We start from the raw sequence: 20,771 nt of genomic DNA, 5'->3' as shown, positions 1-20,771 counted from the left end.
GAAGACTGAAGACTGGTCCGATCCGCGATTTAACAGGAGAAATAGCTGCGGTCGGCCAGAGCCCCGCCCCCCTCCACGCTGATTGGTCAGGATATAGGACGTCACAAACCCCACAGCGCTGGATCAGGAGGTCCTTTTTCAAAATAAGTCTAATTTCAATTCAGACGCTTTAAAGAAGTGAATAAGAAAGACTATTACTAAGGAAAGAATATCGATTAGGAGATACTATATGAATTAAATTAGTAATTAATATAAATATATATATATATATAAATAACTCAAATATGGACCATGACTGAATTAAATCGATTGGGCTTCAAAAACTTGTGATATTTTCATCGACGTTTACAAAATGTGTATTTTCTTGGCGCGCTATTGTGTTTAAACGCATGAGTGTAAACACAACACAACGCATGAGTATAAATTACTGCATCAGTTTATTCTCTCAGTCGCTGAGCAGTTTAATAGAATGACCGACTGCGTGCTTTTATTTTCTTAGCCAAGTACTCTCTCTCTCTCTCTCTCTCTCTCTCTCTCTCTTCAATTGGACTCATATTGGTTCCAAGATTTCTGTGTGTGTGTGTGTGTGTGAAAATAGACAAAGACCTATTTAAATATTTAAATGTTAGCAAAAATTATTTTCCGCAAATAAAAGCTCAGCACCGTATTGATCTCGAGGTGCGTTGATCGCGTTTCCTATGAGGGAAGCAGCCCGGCCTGTTGCTCTACCTGGGGGGGGGGGGTTACCTTGATGGCAGCCACGTTGACGCCGCTCCTCCTGGCTCCTCCCCCGCTCCTCCCCGCTCCTCCCCGCTCCTCCCCCGCTCCTCCTGGCTCCTCCCCGCTGCTGCTCCTGCTGCAGGGAGGAACGGACAGACGCTCGGAGCAATTAGCAATCCAAAAAAGGCACATGGCGCCACAGAGACAACGCGGCGCGCGTGCACAGACGCAATTGTATTTGATCAACAAAACACGTGCGCGAGATCTTTTTTTCTTTCTTTCTTTCCAAAGACATCAAAACGTGCATTGATGACGCTGCATAAACATTAAACACGATCTGCCTTTATAAGTGATGGATTACAATCAAAGACAGGAAGAGTAATAGTCAGAGACATTTCATCCTGAAGGCAGGACGGCTGTCCTCTGCAGGACTATCGGCTGTCCTCTGCAGGACTATCAGCTGTCCTCTGCAGGACTATCGGCTGTCCTCTGCAGGACTATCGGCTGCGTCCTCTGCAGGACTATCGGCTGTCCTCTGCAGGACTATCGGCTGCGTCCTCTGCAGGACTATCGGCTGTCCTCTGCAGGACTATCGGCTGCGTCCTCTGCAGGACTATCGGCTGTCCTCTGCAGGACTATCGGCTGTCCTCTGCAGGACTATCGGCTGTCCTCTGCAGGACTATCGGCTGTCCTCTGCAGGACTATCGGCTGCGTCCTCTGCAGGTTTGAACTGAGCTGTGGATGAGGAAGCTTCTTAAGTGAGCACTGAAAGCTATACAATTACCCTAATTGTCTGCAATTCCACCGAGGCGCCTGTCCACGTCTCGCGTGACGTCATTACACCTAAGTGCAGGAGTCCACAGACGTCTTATTATCCAATAAAAGCAGACCTCGTGGCGCAACGGTAGCGCGTCTGACTCCAGATCAGAAGGTTGCGTGTTAAATCACGCCATGTCTTTTGTAATTTCCCCTTTGCGGGACTAATGAAGGGAATGTCTGCTCTGATCTTTTAGTCCTCACTTTCTATTTATATAGTGTGTCCCTGTCTGTGTTTTTACTTTAAAATGACTATTATCAGTTTATTAAGGTATTTGACATCAATGGTTTGAACTAAACGTGGTCAGAACTGCCTCTTTTATAAACCAACCGTGTTCTCATCCCTGCAAACCAGCCTTTCCCTGCGGACGGCAGTCAAACATCGCCATCTGGTGGTGAAATGAGGTAGTGTTGGTTGCCGTTCTTGGATTAGTCCGTACAGTAACAATATGTGAGCAATTGAATGCAAATCCAACAAAACAAAATCCAGTTCCATCAGATTTGACGTACCTGAAAGGAAACTCTAAATTATGGCTTTCCCAAAAACCCAGTCCTGGACATAATAATAATAATAATGTCAATTATAACTTTTGATCACGCAGTAATATTCTCAATCACTTCTTTATATACCTTCACTGGTCGAGCAGTCCAGAACTCCCCGGGTCCTGAGATTCCACAGACGGGACAAGATGAAGGATTTCATTTGAAGGTTTATTGAACAGACAGGATGAAATGAATCCTCATCTTTGCCGCGGGGTTCTTGCCTCACCTTACTTCCACGGTGTCGAAACGATGAAGAGCAAAGAGTCGAGTCCAAGCTGAGGATTTCTCGTCTTTCTGGGAGGTTCTTTTCACCTAAATCTTTCCTCCTCCAGCAGACTGATGCAGAATGACCCTGGCATGTTTTCACTATCTTATTGGACGGTTTCTGCAATCTGGGCTAAACACTCTGACATTCCAGACCATTGAATGGGTGGGAAAACAGGACATCAGTTTTAACCGCAAAGGAGAATAAGCAATATATGACCTTACTTTGTTATATTAAATGTGTACAAACCTTAAAAGCATAATTCAAATGTAGATAAAATGATGACATGATTGAGGAAGCACATACCCAACCGGGTCACTCCCAAGGAGAACCTCGGCATCTTCATCTCCGCCTCAGAGCAAACATCACAATTATTCAACTAGTTGATTATATGATTGATTATTAATTATATTATTGAGTATATCTATTCCTTTGAAACACAAGCGCATCAATGCCACACTGCTTTAACTGCTTTAATTAAAACCCCGTAACAACCTAAGTCAAAACATCCTGCATGACATCACCGGGCATTATTTTAATGTAGAACCGTAGACCCCCCCCCCCCCCCCAGACTGTAGACAAAGAGGTGACGATCTCTAAACCCACACAGCTTGATGAGCTGGACCTGCTCCCAGCCAGCAGGGGGGGGGGGGGGCTTGAAAGGCCCCCCAGCAGCAACACAAACCTGTGTGTCTTTCCCTGCTGAGAGGATGAGCATGACTTTAGACTTTAGAGGGGAGTTTTGGGGGGGGCGGGGGGGTATCACACCCATTGATTGTGTCTGCTTTCACACATTAGGAGACTTGTAGGTGTCACCTGGTTTGAACAATAGGGGCTCTGTGTGACAAGCCCCCCCACCCTCTGCCGCATGGGCAAAGGTCCCCAGGCTGTTGCTCAGAAGGTTAAAGGGGAGGTCAAGTCTAGTCAAGTTTGTGAGATGAGCCTGAAAAACGAGACCCAGAATGACCCGAACCTTGAGAGAAGACGAAACTGTTCAACTTGGCAGAGATCATGGTGGAGATCTAGACCTCAAACCGGCTCCAAGACGCACGAGGACACCAGGACAGACTTCCTCTCACACCTCCTCTTCCTCCGCTCCCTTTGATGCGAGTCACATCAAGGTCTCCTACCAATGAGGGACAGGCGGTCCGTCTCCATCCTCTGCGATCTTTTCTATTCTTGCTTGAAGATAGCGATGTCTGCATCCGAGCAGATATGCGCCTGCATGCCGAAGCTGTGCAGGCCGCGGGGAGTCTTTGATGCAGCCGGCTGGGTTACCAGATCCGCATTCTGAGGCCGAGTGACGGGAAACCGACGGCATCCATCTTTGTTTTTACATGGAATTAATTCAGTCGCTGCATCTGCTCTAATACACACATTTTATTTTGTAGATAATCTGTCTAATAATATAGGTTTGGGGAAAAAAGGAAGCAGCTTAGTTTATTAATATGCAAATAGATCAGCGAGTCTGAGGAAATGTATAAAGATGAAGCACAGAAACGTATGAAAATGAGATGCGAAGCAACATAGAAAACCAATAAATAAGTTAAAAATATACGTCTCATGATGGGATAGAAGCGGCTCTAATGTTCCTCCGAAGACTCATTCTAAAAGGAAGTCAGTATCGGTGTCTCGATGTAGATTTAAACTGCAGTTTCAACGATCACCATGGATACCTGACGCTCAGGCATCCAGACTCATCCTGGTTCAACCCGTTTTGTTTTGCATGTTTGAAACGTCCGTGAAGCCACAGTGAAAGATAAAGGGCACAGGCAGCATGTAATAATCAATCAAAAATATAACAGTAAGGGTTTTACATTGTATAAAAATATATTCTTCTACATACATTACACGTTTAAGTTGTTATATCACGATGATGCGGACGAGTTAAAATACGAAATCACATCTTGCCTTGAGATTTAATATAAAGCTGAAATATTTTGTTGGCAGGTAACTTTCTACAGTAATTTGTTTACGTGATGAAGGCCAGCCTTCCTCCTATTTTTTGTAATAACATTTTGCTATATCTTGATCAGTCCACTCTCACAAGAACAGAAACATTTCTGAGATATTAACATTTTATAATAGTCGGTACAATCATGCAAAAAGTATTTTGTTGTGAATCTAAAAGAGTTCAGCAGGATGAATTGTGTAATCATGCATCTACAATGCAATGAAAAAGTACCCGTTCCCAATTTCATCTCCTTTTGCATATTTGTCACACCGAAGTGTTTCAGATTATTAAATAAATTAGATCACGACAGCCACAGAAATTTCATTTCCAGTCAGGGTCAACTATCGACTGCATCTGTTGCTGCCAAGGGAGGGACAACGATTATGTTTAGAGGACGATCGCAACGTTGTGTCCAGTCAAGTGGCCATTTCCGTAAATTAAATCCATCTTGAAACATTCAATTGTGACAAAGAACAACAGCAAGAAATCTACAAGGAGGGGAAATGTATTTTCACAGTACTGTAGCAGAGCTTTGCAGTGCAATAGAGCCACCAGCAGGGGCAGCAGGGGACATTAAAAACCCAAGAACAGCATGGCCCTGGAGAGGCAGCTTTTATTTCATTTGTAAATATACTTCAGGAAACATTACAATGAAACGTGGTCACCTTGACCGTGTGCGGCGCAGAGACAACAGGCCTCAGCAGAGAGGCTTCTGCCCACCAGAGGGCAACAAAAGGGCAGCGGGGGGCGCTACAGAAGCTACTCGGTGCAACAGGAAACAGGAAGCGGAACCGGAACCGGTGGGTCCGCGGGTCAGCGACTCAACAAGGCACTCGACGCACGAAGCAAACCCAATAATCAATAAAAATAACCAGTGCTCGCTTTAGATCAACTCGTTTATTACAATACGTACATTTCACATTTGACCTCGTGGCCTCTCGTTGCCCCCGACAACGCTAGAGGTCATGCACAAACATCCGCCACTACCTTGCTGCAGCTGCAATACGACACTCCTACGGTGGGTGCGAGTTAAAAAGCGTGGATACCATTGTGATTTACTGCTCGTCACTACAACTCTTATAAATAGAACCTTCTCACGCGGGCGTCAGCGCACTGTACAAAGGAACGACCCGGGAGGAAGAGGAGGAGGAGGAGGAGGAACAGAAACCGACCAATCAAAGAAAAGAAGAAAACCAGGAGGGGATGGTCCAAAGCAGCACGCATTTACTCGACCCAACCCCCCCACTAGGCACTGTCTCCATCGGTAGGACATGAGGAGGACATGTCCAGAGGAGGACATGCTGGACACGGACCACCGACCTGCAGAGGGGGAACGTCGACCACGACCAAGCAGCAAGGAAGAGATTCTAGATTAAGATTATCGGAGTCAAAGCGATGACGGACGCGACTGTGCCGTCGAGCCGTAGGCGAAGCGTCCCGTTTCAGAACGTCCTCCTCCGTTCGCACGCTTCCAACGGCTCAGCGATCGTTGAACGGACAAAACGAAGCTTGAAGTCCGCAGACGAGCAAACGCGAAGGAACGGCGAGTCGCCTCGGCGTCAAAAGCTTTGAGAGGCGTGGCTTCAACCTACGAAACGTATTTACAGCATACAGAATAACATCCACAAGAAATCTACATTTCTGTCCCGTTGGGAGTTTTTACAAAACAAAACCAAGTCTTGTCCAACGCTCCTCCTCCTCCTCCTCTTCCTCAGCCTATCACAGCTCTTCTTGTTTCGTCCTTGTATCCAACGCCAGCCCGATTGCAGCTCCTGTGCGTTGAGACTGGCCTCGACAGGAACTGATCAACTATGTGCAATGGGCCCCCCCCGCCCCCCCCCCCCCCGATGCCGATCACAGCTTCCAACCAGAAGTTTCTCAGACCATGAAAGAATTCTGATTCTTCAACTTTTCAAGTTCTTTGATTTGCTGTCTCAGAAACAGTATCCTGTGGAGGAAAAGGAAACACCCAGAAAGGTAAGCGCTTGTGCCTGGATCGAGACGCACGCTAAACGCCGAGAGACGCACGCTAAACGCCGAGAGACGCACGCTAAACGCCGAGAGACGCACGCTAAACGCCGAGAGACGCACGCTACACGCCGAGAGACGCACGCTACACGCCGAGAGACGCACGCTACACGCCGAGAGACGCACGCTAAACGCTAAGAGACGCACGCTACACGCCGAGAGACGCACGCTACACGCCGAGAGACGCACGCTACACGCCGAGAGACGCACGCTACACGCCGAGAGACGCACGCTACACGCCGAGAGACGCACGCTAAACGCCGAGAGACGCACGCTACACGCCGAGAGACGCACGCTACACGCCGAGAGACGCACGCTACACGCCGAGAGACGCACGCTACACGCCGAGAGACGCACGCTACACGCCGAGAGACGCACGCTACACGCCGAGAGACGCACGCTACACGCCGAGAGACGCACGCTACACGCCGAGAGACGCACGCTACACGCCGAGAGACGCACGCTAAACGCTAAGAGACGCACGCTACACGCCGAGAGACGCACGCTACACGCCGAGAGACGCACGCTACACGCCGAGAGACGCACGCTACACGCCGAGAGACGCACGCTAAACGCTGAGAGACGTACGCTAAACGCTAAGAGACGCACGCTAAACGCCGAGAGACGCACGCTAAACGCCGAGAGACGCACGCTACACGCCGAGAGACGCACGCTACACGCTGAGAGACGCACGCTACACGCTAAGAGACGCACGCTACACGCTAAGAGATGTACGCTAAACGCCGAGAGATGCACGTTACACGCCGAGAGACGCACGCTAAACGCTAAGAGACGCACGCTACGAGACGCACGCTACACGCTAAGAGACGCACGCTACGAGACGCACGCTACACGCTAAGAGACGCACGCTAAGAGACGTACGCTGCACGCTAAGATACGTACGCTGCACGCTAAGAGATGTACGCTATACGCCAAGAGACGCACGCTACACGCTAAGAGACGCACGCTACACGCTAAGAGACGCACGCTACACGCTAAGAGACGCACGCTACACGCTAAGAGACGCACGCTACACGCTAAGAGACGCACGCTACACGCTAAGAGACGCACGCTACACGCTAAGAGACGCACGCTACACGCTAAGAGACGTACGCTACACGCTAAGAGACGCACGCTACACGCTAAGAGACGCACGCTACACGCTAAGAGACGCACGCTACACGCCAAGAGACGTACGCTATACGCTAAGAGACACACGCTACACGCCGAGAGGCGCACGCTACACGCTAAGAGGACACGCTCATGTTCTCACCTCTGCTCACGCAACGTTGCTTGTATTTCACAGACCCGGACCAAGGAGCGCAGGTTCTTGAGCTCGGTGCAGTTCTCCGACATGCAGATGCTCCCCATGGTGTGAGCCTCTTCACGGAGTCTCGACGCCTTCAGGATGCGTCAGAAACAAAATGGGTTTAAACTGCTGCTTTCAGCTCAATCAGACTAAATGACACGAGAATGAGAGGCTGAAGACTCGACACCTGCTTCTCTGCGTGCTCCGCAGGCCAGCCCTGCACATGTCTGATAAGACTCTCATTGAAGTGGGCGGCGAGGGCGGGGGTGAAGGAAGAGGAGGGCCGGGCGGCCGAGGCAGCGGTGGGGGCACAGGCAGGGTTGCTGCTGCTGGAGGTGACGTGGTTCGACCCTGGGGAGGGACTCCTCTGACTCCTGCAACCCACCCCAGGAATGAGGCACAGTGTTTATTCATGGTTGTGTTGGGCTCCAATCGCTGTCGAGCTGTCGCTCAGTGCACAGCATCCCCCACTCTCTCCTGGGACGCAGGACACTGTGACCCCCCCCCACCACCCCTTTTTCACGCAAATTTCCAATCCAACAGAAGGGTCTGCGTCAATCATTATATTTGCGTCATTTTATGCATCAAAGGGTTGAATTTAGAGGAGAAATCAGAATATCGAGATAAATATATCGTGTATCGCGATAAAGCCTAAAAATATCGAGATATCGGTTTTTTAGGCAGTACCGTCCAGTCCTACTTTAAAGTATTTTTCATAGTAAAAAAAACACTCCTGATAATTCAGACCACAAACAGGCATGGAAATGAAATGACAATAGACTGGAAGCAGCAACCACTTATTGTTCCACCAATGGCCAGCAGATGGCGTCATTGTCAACCTGAACGAACGAACGACTTCTGAAGCAACATCTCCATTATTCATTACGCACCGGGAGGCCCTCACCAACGACACACTCGTTTAAACGACGACTCGGATATTTGAAAGTACGTGTTTAACAAGGAATCGCTGTTATGACGAGCGTTGCGAGTACATACATATGTACAGGTATGTACCTATATATATTTAAATTCACTAATTTTCAAGTCTGCTTTATCTGCCCATCACAGCTTTTCTATGGGTGTGAGGCGGGGTACAGCCCGGAAGCATCACCAGCGGATTGTGGGGTCCATTGTGTGTAAAATGTTTTTGACCACACAAAAAGTTGGTCAACGAAATCGTTTAGCGACGGGGTCTTCGGAGCTCACCTCCGTTAAGTGAGGGAAGCCTGGATTTCCATTGTGATGATTTTATGTTGCAGCACATCAATGCATAAAACACGTAGCTCAAGTCCTTAAGCAATAATGACCACAATACTACATTCCTGATATATTCAGGACAACATCTGTCAAATATAACTCGTTCGAAAGCAGAAACTATATTTCCCATAAGAAATGATGGAAACTAGATTAGCCCGTTCCTACGCAGCAGATAAATGCCTGTTTACGGTACAAACCTACAGTCATTTTAATACGCAACTACGTATCTAAACACATAAAAGTGTAAACAATACAAAAAACAAAAGCGTAATAAAAGTTAATTTAACACAATTCTCTATCATTTACCTTTTTGCCCGCGGTGTTGGGAGGGAAGGGAACTCCGACAATCTGCTCGACTTCCGACGCATTTTAAACTATTAATTTAAAAAACGAGGCTCCACTGCATACACTTTATTTATCCCAAAGGAAATTCCTTCCTTAAAAGAAAACTAATTTGGAAGCAATGGAACAATGGACTAAACTTGACTGTAACAGGCAACATTCAGCAGTTTCCATTAATAGACGGCCCCATTCCGCTTTCCTCGCCGCGCGCATCGTGGTCGTACCTACCCTTGCCGCTGGAGGGTGCGCGGTGAAGCCGTGGTGACGTCGCTGGAGGGGGGCTGCTGGGATGGGGGCTGGGGATGAGACGCCTGCTTCACTGAAGGTGCGCTCACCTGAACACAGCAGGTCACACACAGTGCATGAGCGTTCTCTCCACAACACACAAGCTGCAGCCCGCATCATAGGAACAACAGGAAGCCGGCCGGTCCCACAGGGAACCCGACTCCGTACAATTCTGATGACATCTGGAGTCGTAGCGAAGACAAGATCCGAGTGAAACGCACATTAAACACAATTCCACCGCCTATTGCATCCATGTTAGGTCTGTGCTTTGAGCCTTGAGGTCCCATTTGTCTTCAATTGTCTGTCTTTGAGTCCCTCAACTCACTTGTTCTCATTCTGAGAAAACAACTCTATTCAATGCAAGAATTGCTCTCTAGCTATAGGTTCTACTCACATTTACAATATTTACAGTTCATAATTGGTACTTCTAGTCTGACAACAACTTATTTTGACACAAGTTCTGCCAACTTCTGCACCGCCTTCCTCTTTTGATTCCTTCTGGTGCGCTCTCATTGGTCCAAGTTGTTTCATAGTCATCGAATCGGCAGCCGGGATTCAAAAGACCGGACGACCCGAACCACAGTCACCCCAAAACATCAGTCTGTGCAGTTTACAGCTGAAAACACAGAGCCCTGCAGCCCCTGTGTTCAAACTGGGAACTGCTTCTAATGAAAATAGAATAAATAGTTTCAAAGATTGCCGACCTCAGTAACCTTCTGCCTCACCTTCGGCTGCGAGATGATTGGTTGCGTGTTGAGGAGCGGTTTCAGGGGCCCGGTGTTGGTCTGCGGCGTGCTGATCCTCGGAGAAACGTAAGATCTGGGCGACGACGCGTCCGATGTCAGCGACATCGGGGACTGGTTCGATTGCTGAGCTGTTTGAGGGGCACGCGAAACAACGAGACAAGATAAGGGATCACGACAATCGAGCACATTTATTACCCGGCAGGAAGACGACGGAGCAGACGGACGATCAGAATCACCCAGTAAGACCGCATTTACAAACACACGGGTCAGAAAAGGCATTTTGAATTAGCTGCATCATCTTCAACTCAATATATGGAAGCCAGAACTTTTACAACCAAAGACAGCGAGACAGCCACGTTCACCTTGGCTAGAGAGTTGAGCAGCTTGAGACAGGATCGTCGTGACGTTGAAGGCCGACGGTCCAGCGGTGAGGATCTTATGGAGCATCGACTGTAATGAAGCTTGCGTGACGGCAGCTGTGAGAACTAGAGGCAGACAGACATCGTTACAGGCCGTCCTTCTGCTCCTCTGAGGCACGGTGTATTAACTGCACGTACGACAAAGGCTTTCTCTACTGGACGGTCAACGAGCAGCCAGGCTAGCCCGAGCTAACATGCTCCTCACCCACTGAATGGAAAATGCTCAAACGTACGACTCGTTAACGCCGACTGTAAACAGCAGGGGGAGATTCTCCGAGCTGGATGAACTGGATTCGTGGTGCGCTGCCTGCAAGACGTCCCTAATAGTTACAGTCAGTGTCTCGACCCAACGACGACCGGCTGCTCATCCTACTCTCCAGCTCCAATTTGAAAGCTCTCTCTGCTCCCGAGGCGTTCTCTGTCCAGACAGCAACGCAGGCTAGAAACAGGCTGATTAGTCCCTCCCCCCCCCCCCCCCCCCACTTTGGCTCTAATGCAGCTAACTACCAGTCTGTAGTCACTGCTCTACGGTCTCACCAACAACAACGTCAGATTGGTAACGCATCTCATGAAATGGCCGATCAGCACTTTATACTCTTTAGATTTTATTATTAAATTGCACATCAATGATAAATATCAATGATTTTTTTTTGGCTTTATTGTGCATCAGCCCACGAGAGAACACGCCAGCTGACTTCTGGCAAACAGCTCATTGCGTGGAGAGTTGCAGTGAACGCCGACACTGGTCTCAGCTCGTCGTACCTTCGTTGATTTTTGCCATGTCCACGCTGGCATTGTTGAGCTGCAGGGCGGTCTGAAGTGCTGGGAGAAGCTGGCGGAGCAGGGTGGGGTCCTGAAGTAGAGGAGGGGCGTGGGACTGCAGGACCGGAGACACCGGCACCGTGGCGGCAGAGGCTCCAGGGGGCGCCGATGAGGGATTCAAGCTCCCTGAGCCTGAGGACGATGACTGGGACTGGGGGCAAAGGGTCGCTGTGGGCTTCTCACCCTGGGCCGACTCTGAAGGCAGCAGAAGGGATTATGAAAGGGGGCCGTCTCACTCATTATGGGCTGGATTTCGACTCAGGACTGACATGGATTGCTAGTAAACTCACAATTATCACATATTTGCTATAAATACTAAATACTCCATTACTATTTCAGTATTTGTACTAAAAACAAATAAACAATATGAGAACCTAAAGTTTGGAAAAATAGCCCAGTATTGTGTTTTATAGTTATTATCATTAGTAGTAGTTTTCACAATGACTCAAATTATTCCACTTTATTATAGTGGAATCAGGAAATACAAGTAAAGAATCATCCTTTGTAAAGTAAGTAACATAAAGAGGGCTGTAGATCTCCTGTTTGGAAATAATTTAGCAGGAAAGAGGTTCAAGATCTTCAAAATAAAGACGAATAAAACGTTAACTTCTAACAGCATAAATGGAGAGATAAACACATCTCTGGTGTTACACAACAAACAGAATGATGACCAAGTTGAAACCTAATGCAACCTCATAGGGAGCATTGAGCCGGTCCCAAGCCCGGATAAATGCAGAGGGGAATAGCGAGCTGAATCGTTACACCCCTGGTGAAAAGCGAGCGGTATCAAGGGGGACTCTTCCAGGCGATGTTCAGGATTGACTTTAACAAGGGAAGGACAGAATACTTGAACTACAGAAACAGCAGCGGGAGAAACGCCCGACTGACAGTACACGCTACTGGGAGTCTTTCTGCTACACAGCATCCCACCTCACACGCGTCAAAGGCGACTCAAGGTGCTGTCAAGCAACGTGTCCATTTCCTTCGTCCTGTAACTTGGAAACTGATACATTTGTTTTGACATGAATCTGGATTCTCTCTGAACTGAAGTGACAATGAGTGAAATCGGCCCAGTGTGCCAGAACTCTCAAACGATGTAATCGTACAGAGAAGGAACGTAAAGTTAAACAAACGCTCGCAGGATCACGAAACGGTGCGGCGTCCAGCTCCAACGTGGAAACTCAGTTTAACTGGGAACAAACCGGCGTAGGTCGTACTCCTTCCTTAAGCTGTGCTCCTTATTGAGAGTTCATGTGAGGGACTGGGACTCGCACTGAATGGGAAACGAGGGCATGCAGGCCGGACTTCCTCCCCCACTCACACCAAGTCCAACTCAAAGACGACATTAAACGTGTGCGTGGAACATCCACGGAAAACGTGGACTTACGTCGATGGCGTGAACGCCAACTGTTCTTAAGATGAGACGGCCACATTAGTTAGAGTATTGTGCCACCGTATGTTGCTCAGAGCAAAGGATCAGACATTTCTAAGCAGTTCCTTAGCATTCATCAGCCAAAGGTCAGCTCGGCACAGTCCTCACTGACTGATCAGCCATGAAGCTCAGCCCGAAGGGCCTTCAGGTAGTTTTGCAGGAAGACGGTGGCATGATAGGAAACATATTTATACTCGGTTCAGCTCTTTTTTCTTTTGAGCACTTCAAAGTTTGGCACAATAAAAACCACGAGTGAACAACAGCGAAGACGAAAAGTCCAAAAGGAGTCGGCAGAAGCAAAATGCTTATTAACGCCGACCCCATTTCAGAGTAATATACGACCCTACTTTGGGCAAGCCAAGCAAGACGATGTAATTATGCTCATTGGCAGCGTTGCTGCTGATGATAATGCGCATTGTTCCACTTACTGGGACCAGTAAAGCCGGACGCCGCCGACGCCTGCAGAGCTTCCCTCCTGTAGTCCCGGTCTTTGGGGAAACTGTTAACGGCAGTCTTCGTGGCCTCTTTTTGTCTCTGTTCTCTGTGAAACATAGAAACATTGCTGATGCCAAAACAAATATTTAGGTGACGCACTGTAATAAAGTCTGAACAAATAAGAGGTCAGGGTCACCTCTCCAGCCATTCTTTGGGCTTCTCCCACTGGGACACCTCCGTCCTGCAGTTGTAATAGTATTTTTTTCCAGACGAGCTGATGTGCTCCGACCAGTCTTCACCGGGTTCGTAAGGCTGAGAAGAAGATATTCAGGAAGATGAGAGAGGACGCACAGAATCAAATTGTCTGCTGATGAGATCTGATGTAAGAGCTTGTGATGCGTGTCGTGTCCCGTAGCTGTGGAGACACCGGCAGCCGGCCTGCAGCTCACAGACAGCGTGAGGTTGGTAAAGTAACAAAAGCCGAAATGCTCAGTGATCTACGCTCATCTTTCCTGCATTGTATTAGAACGCCGTTATCTAGAGTCGACAGCCTCAGTTACATTATAACGTACTCTCATTACGCAGCCGAGTTTAATACGGTCCCGTCTCCTTATCCAATCATGAAAAGCAAAGTGAAACGCGGAATATGCCAACAACCACATTTTCACTGATCCTTGGGCGGTAATAAAGATTATCACCGTTTAGTATGCGCACCTTAGATTGTATATAATGTACACTTACTCTTCATCATGCTCTCCCAACAACAGTATTACACAGTTTGCTTTAAGACAGTAAAATAACGTTGCCTTTTTATTTTTTTTAAATCAGTGGCAACATTTTACTTTTTACGAATTTATTTCTCAACTACTTTCTTTGCCAAGTAAAATACATTTTTGAAAATGAAAACAATCCATCAGGAGCGTAGGAGCGAGAGAAAGACAGGTTTGACTTTTCTGCCGCTGAAAATTAAAAATAAATATTATAGAAGTAGCAGCATTCAAGGTTTATATTGATGCATCGAGAACATGACAAAAGAGGCAATCCAGGCTGGTCGACAGGAAAAACCATGCGTCGCCATGGCGACACTTACTGTGTCTGAGGTCTTTGAGGGGTTCGAATGTGAGTTTGAGCTATGAAGGGAACTGTGGTTGTGAGAATTTTCTTGTGGAGAATAACTGGTCCCTGAAACAAGACAAGGAGAGGGAAACAGTCAGAAACAGTCAGGAACAGACAGAAACAGTCAGGAACAGTCAGTGAAAGAACCAGATGAAACATCTGGCTCCTCAACAGGAAGGCAATTAAAAAAAACTGCAACCCAACCTCTGAAGTCTGATGACCATCATGAAAGGAACGTTTTAGGACTTAATCTAGATTATGTCACAGTTCAACTTCAACGGTAACATCTCTGAGTGTGTGACGACGACTACGGGGACACACTGCAAACGAAACCAAGGAAACGGAGAACCCGCCTGCCTGACAGGAAGCTCGCCGACGGCGAGGCAAGGCGTTCCTGACCATGAGCTGCTGCCTGATAACGTGCAGTCAACGCCATCACTGGCTAGAGATGAACCGCTGCACAGCATTCTGCACCAGAGCAGTTCACACTGCCTCGAGAAATGAAACGTTCAGTAGTGCGTATTAACATGAACACGCTTTGTTCAGCTCCACGCTGCGTTTCCATCCCGTCACTGCTCATTTCCTTTCTATTGTGTCTAAACTGCCAACACAACAGTGTTTGGGAGAGTGCTTTGCGTAGTTTTATAGCGAGAGCTTTTCAGAAGGCCCAATTTCCATGGATGCTAATTTCTCATATCTAAGAATAGAAGATCTTGGCTCACATTTGTGCATGAGAAGTGATTTGACTTGGAAAAGGTTGGTGACCGCCGGGATAGACGATTCTTTGTCGCATGCGAGAGCTACGGCAAAGATAACCCAGGATGCTGCGTTTGGGCAGGACGCATAAAGGAGGCCGGCACGTGTGCTAAATGAAGGACAAGTATTGCATATGATGTACCGGTACTACCTACAGCATAACGTTTAATACCAGCCAAGCGGCACAAGACAGCAGCAACAAAGTCAACAGACAGCCCACTTTATCGACTCAAACGCACCAAACTACCCTACATGCTCTCTGCTTCAGCACCCGTTCAGCACTTGGACAGCGATGCCTGTTCTTGCAGCCGGTGGTGCAACAGAAGCCGCTAAAGGGGACTCAGCGCATTCAGAATGCTTCATTTGATGTTTAAATAATATGAGCAGATTACCTGTAAAAATACAAACGCCCTTTCATCTAGCTATATAACGCATCAATTGAATGAGCTGCGACTCAAGTATTACAGTGACTGCAGTGATTTCTGGTTTAACAGTTTAAAATTGTATATGGCAAATGTTGATTGATACCCATAAACCCAACAATAATTTTTAATTGAGGACCAATTACAATCCATTTTTTGTAAGAATAGGAGTTTCTGCTAAAGGAAAGAACACGTGTCTACGCCGTCTATGTCTATGAGCTCCACATCATGCTAAACTCTGCACGTACATGCCCTCCACGCTCCCGCTAACATGCAAGAGTTCTGTGACACACGCTTAAAAATAGCTCACGGTATACAGATGAAACCAGAAGTATACGTACGCCACATAAAAACACACATTTCCTTTTTCCCCTGTGTCCGACATAAAATCAGAATAAACTATTCCTGTTTCAAGGCAACTACAATTTAACCAAATTATTTCTATTTGCTAAATGCCAGAATAACGAGAACACAATTTTTTCGGGACAATTTCTCATCATGTTTTTCTAAGTCAGAGGTTTACATACATTTCCTTAGTATTTGGTACTATTGCCTATAAACTGTATGCCTCGGGTCAAACGTTTCGGATCTCCTTCCACAACTTTCTCAAGATTTGGCAGGAATTTTTCCCATTCCTCCTGACAGAACTATTTATAGACCGTCTTGCTCCCCCTCGCTACCCATCAATGTTCAGTCTGGGCTGGAAGCCACTTCGTAGCCAGTTTGGCAGTATGATTTGGGCCATTGTCCATTTGGAAGACCCACTTACACCCAAGCGTCAACTTACTGGCCGATGTCTTTAGATGTTGCTTCAATATTTCCTCAAGATTCCATCTATTTTGTGAAGTGCACCAGTTCCTCCTGCAGCAGATCAACCCCAAAACATGATGCTACCGCCCCCATATTTTAGTTGGGATGGCGTTCTGAGGCCTGCAGGCGTCCCCCTTTTCCCTCCAAACGTACCAACGGCCATTGTGGCCAAACACTTCAACTTTGGTTTCATCAGACCACAGGACACGTCTCCAAAAATGAAGCTTTTTGCCCCTGTGTGCATTTGCAAACAGTAATCCGTCTCATTTGTGTTTCATTTGGAGTAACGGCTTCTTCCTGGCAGAGCAGCCTTTCAGCCCACGTCGGTGCAGTACTCGTTTCACAAGGTCTTTTGCTTTTGTCCTTGGGTTGATGGAGACCTTTCAGACCGTCTCCTTCCTGAGCGGGATGATAGCTGGACGTTCCCATGATGCTTATAACCATCTGAACAGATGAACGTGGCACATTTAGGCATTTGGAACTCGCACCCAAGGATGAACCGGACTTGTGCAAGTCAACAATTCTCCTCCTGATATCTTGACAGATTTCTTTTGATTTTCCCATGACGTTACACAATGAAGCAGCTTGCTTCAGGTGTGCCTTTAAGCACATCCACAGGTGTGTCTCTAATTAAATCAAGTGATGTCAATAAAGAAACTTCCACAGAGAGGACATCATCATCATCTGGGCTTCCCAAAATTGTTTAAAGGCATAGCAATCTTGGCGTTTTTAACTTTTAAAAAATAAATAAAAAAATTTGTCCAAAATATTCCTGTTCTCATTATTCTGGCATTTAAAAAATCGAAATAATTTGGTAAATTGTAACTGATTTAAAACAGGAATAGTTTATTCTGATTTCATGTCGGACAGTCAGAAAGAAAAGCCCGTGTGTTTTTATATAGGGTACGTAAACTTCTGGTTTCAAATGTACATGCTAAAATCATTTAATCTCAAACGTAAAAACAAAAAAAAGCTTCAGTACTTTTTCACGAACCCTTTGAGTAAACATCTACAGACCAAGTTATTTACTTCTAATGAGATATTCTTTTTTTAAAAAGATAGTTCTCATGTTTTCTTACAATGTATTTTCAAATGGCAACTTCTTACTCAAACCTCCACTTCAAAAACATCTCGTTGATTCCAATATAATGAAGCATTTGTCTTCATTCCTATAAAAATCATTGAATACGCTGATTCCTACTGACAAGTGAAATTCTGTCTAGAATGCTAAAAGGTACAAATAACAACATACAACAACCTTAATTGAGACATTAATAAATGGGGAGACAATGAAAATGAAAATGTCTAATGAACTAGATGACAGCGTAATTATCTTGGTCATCGCCGTACCAACATCCATCAAAAAGAACAAAAAAAAAACAAAATGGCGATATAAACCAGTAACCACGGCGCCTCACCTCCATCCCGCTCTCTGGCCCGGTGTGCGTGGACAGCTTTCGCTCTGCTGTGCCCCGTGCTGTCCGCGTGTTTATTTTCGGGGCTGTCGGCCCTCCGGAGCATCTTGCAGGGAGGAGTGACATCGGAGGAGTCGCGCATCTTTTCGTGCCGGTGGTCGCCTCCCGGGTGGCTCTTTGAGGAGTACTTGAGAGTCTGCAATGACAAATCAAACAGCCCACTACCATCGATTGTCTCGTATGAACAGTGACATTCAGCCTTCTAAACCCAACAGGGGTCTCTCAATCCAGTAGTGGTGTGTATTCGCATATTATGGTGCTGTTGTACAACTAATGCAGTACCAGGAGACTTGTACACCAAGGTTTGAACATATTTGGGTTTTAGTTTTTTAGGCTCATCTCCATTCGTGTAGCTAATTAACATTTAAAGCAACACATTTACGCCTACGAATTCTTTTTTTAGTGTAAAATCTTCGAGTAGCCACATTAAGTAACTTCGTAACTATGTTTATGAATACTGACATTTACAATTTCTGAATGACGAAGTAAACATACCAGAAAGGGCCAGCAGTAACATTCGCTGCGGCTTGTTTACTATTGATTAGTTAAACACTAATAAATTGCATTTTACTGCGATTTTGCTGTGTCGACAGATTAGCTTTAAAATGACAGATTGCGGTCAGGCCCTGATCGGACTGGCTAGCAAGCTAACTGACAGCCTGTATCGTATATATCTTAACTAAATTCGACGGAAACATTTACTCTATGTTGACATTAACTTGCGGCATTTATGTTGGGAAATATTTGCCGCTCTCAGACAACAATTTTAAGTAATATCGATGACTTTTTCCGATATTTTCCGCACTGACTGGGGCCTGTTGTGCTCTCCAGAAGCCTGAACTAGAGTGTCCATTTTAATCTTATTTGCTGCTAGCAAGCTAGCAGGCTAGGGTTAGCTAACAAGTACCTGGTAGGGCTGAGTATCTCTTCGGTCGCACCTGCGAATGGAAAGAAAACCGCCGTGAATATTGAATCTTCAAATGTCAATGTTGAGAAATAGTTCTAAGTGTTGAAACTGCTGAGCATGCAAGTTTCCAGACACTTATTTTGGTTTCAATAAAAAAAAATGGCGGATTGTCAAAAGCGTAGCTACGAGGAAAAGGGAAATCGGAATAAGTAACGTTAAAAGATGTTTACCCATCGCCGAGTCTCGGTTGTTTCCTCGCATACATTACCATCAATGCCGTGTTAGTGTGTTTAGAGTGGGGTGTGAAAGACTGGTAACGTTACTGTATATTTATTTTCTTTTAGATTCTGCGACCTGAAATCTTCAATTATTTAAGCCTAGCTTGTGGATGTTTCAATGCTAACAGCGGCACTGGTCGAAAGAGCGCCCTCCCTCAGTCCATCTCCCACTCGAACACAGCCGTGTCTCCGACTGGCAGCAAAACACAGCGGCGGCGCGGCGCGCGTGGTTGCCAGATAATAAACCCCTCCCGCAAATATGTGCTATGTTGCCATTATGCACTCTTACCATCTCCATATGCTTGCTTATTGGCTTAGATGTGCAACGTTATTAAGCTTATATTTATTTAAGTTACTACTCGAACTAAAATATGAGTACATTTGTCAAAAAGTGTATTAGGTACACACACATTATAGGAAATATAAAAATATTATTTTTCAAATCGCGTGTGTCTAACAATTTTGTCAAGCTTGCCTCAAAGACAACCGTAATCGTGACTATAAAGCAGACCTGGCAACCTAGATGGCACCCATCCCCTTTCTCCACCTCCCTCTTTCGACGGGAACATCCGGGATACAAACTGTCGAGAACCCAACTTGTGAAGCCTTTATTTGCGTTTGCTCCCGTCGGAATAAAGGTGTATTTTTTTTATTTTATATTATATTTTCAGAAACTGAGTCCGTTAGCCTCTGGCAGGGAGTGCTTTCCATAAAGATAAAAATATAAAAGCATAGAAAATATACTGTAGGCCAAAACAAGCTTATATTTGTCGTGACCTGTTTTCTCCTGACATCTAGTGGTCATAATTCGCCATCGCAGGTAATCGCCACAGTAATTAATTATTTCAAATATACCCCTCTTATTTCTAAGAGTTCCTCAATCTTGGTCTGATCACTTTTTGACAAGGCAGAGTGCACCAAAACATTGTCATGGTTCCCGTAGTCCATTTAGCAAAGGCTCCGTAGCCAAAAATTTTGGATTTTTGTATTCACTGTTTTTACCTGAAATAAAGGTCTGGACACAACATCATGGTCAAATAACACAATAATGTTGCAGTCAAAACAAATTAATATATTTTCAAAAAATGGAGCATCGCTGGATGAAAATACAATTATGTATTGTATACCAAAACTTTGTTGGAGACAGATTAAGAGGTTTCATAATGAGTTGTTGTCAGAGAAGGGCTGCCAAGCCCCGTTTTTCATAGACAATATAGCCTATCCCACATCATATTGCCAGCTGAGAACAAAAGATGCTGCTATTCAGCATTTTGGCACACAATGCTCTTTAGTGCGGCCTCAAGAAAGAGAATGCTTCTATCGAGAACTTCTAGATTTATATAACATTTTCACACACAGAAAGACATTTACAAGCAAATGTTTTTGTGAGTCTGAATTGTAAAATGAAATAAAGCACTTTTCGTATTGTTCAAATATGTATTCACGGCATTTAATAATTGGATACTCGGATTACACACACTTCGTTGTCAAGAAAAACACAGGAATAACTTAAGAAAATATAACGTACATTCGATACATTTTAGAATCATGTTTAGGCAGATTCGTCTCACATACTTCATGGTGTTTTTCCAGCTGTTATTTTTCTGTTCCTATAATGGCCTGTAGGGGGAGAT

General features: G+C 45.9%; 1 protein-coding gene across 1 annotated transcript; it reads right to left on the bottom strand.

Annotated features, from left to right (window-relative positions):
* Window positions 1–5,176: 5,176 nt before the first annotated feature.
* waca (WW domain containing adaptor with coiled-coil a) lies at window positions 5,177–19,296 on the bottom strand. The gene is made up of 13 exons (XM_068747851.1): window positions 19,090–19,296; window positions 18,860–18,890; window positions 17,896–18,088; window positions 14,464–14,555; window positions 13,570–13,685; window positions 13,367–13,479; window positions 11,447–11,701; window positions 10,628–10,750; window positions 10,245–10,393; window positions 9,463–9,569; window positions 7,823–8,009; window positions 7,600–7,727; window positions 5,177–6,246 (listed from the first exon to the last, which is right to left on the bottom strand). Exons 1-13 carry the CDS (start codon window positions 19,128–19,130, stop codon window positions 6,177–6,179), a joined length of 1,605 nt encoding a protein of 534 aa, XP_068603952.1. The 5' UTR covers window positions 19,131–19,296; the 3' UTR covers window positions 5,177–6,176.
* Between the last annotated feature and the right edge of the window lie 1,475 nt (window positions 19,297–20,771).

Source organism: Brachionichthys hirsutus, chromosome 14, assembly GCF_040956055.1.
Source record: "Brachionichthys hirsutus isolate HB-005 chromosome 14, CSIRO-AGI_Bhir_v1, whole genome shotgun sequence".
In the NCBI taxonomy this organism is placed as follows: domain Eukaryota; kingdom Metazoa; phylum Chordata; class Actinopteri; order Lophiiformes; family Brachionichthyidae; genus Brachionichthys; species Brachionichthys hirsutus.
Note: the sequence above shows the minus strand (reverse complement) of the source record. Positions and strands in the feature narration are given on the sequence as shown.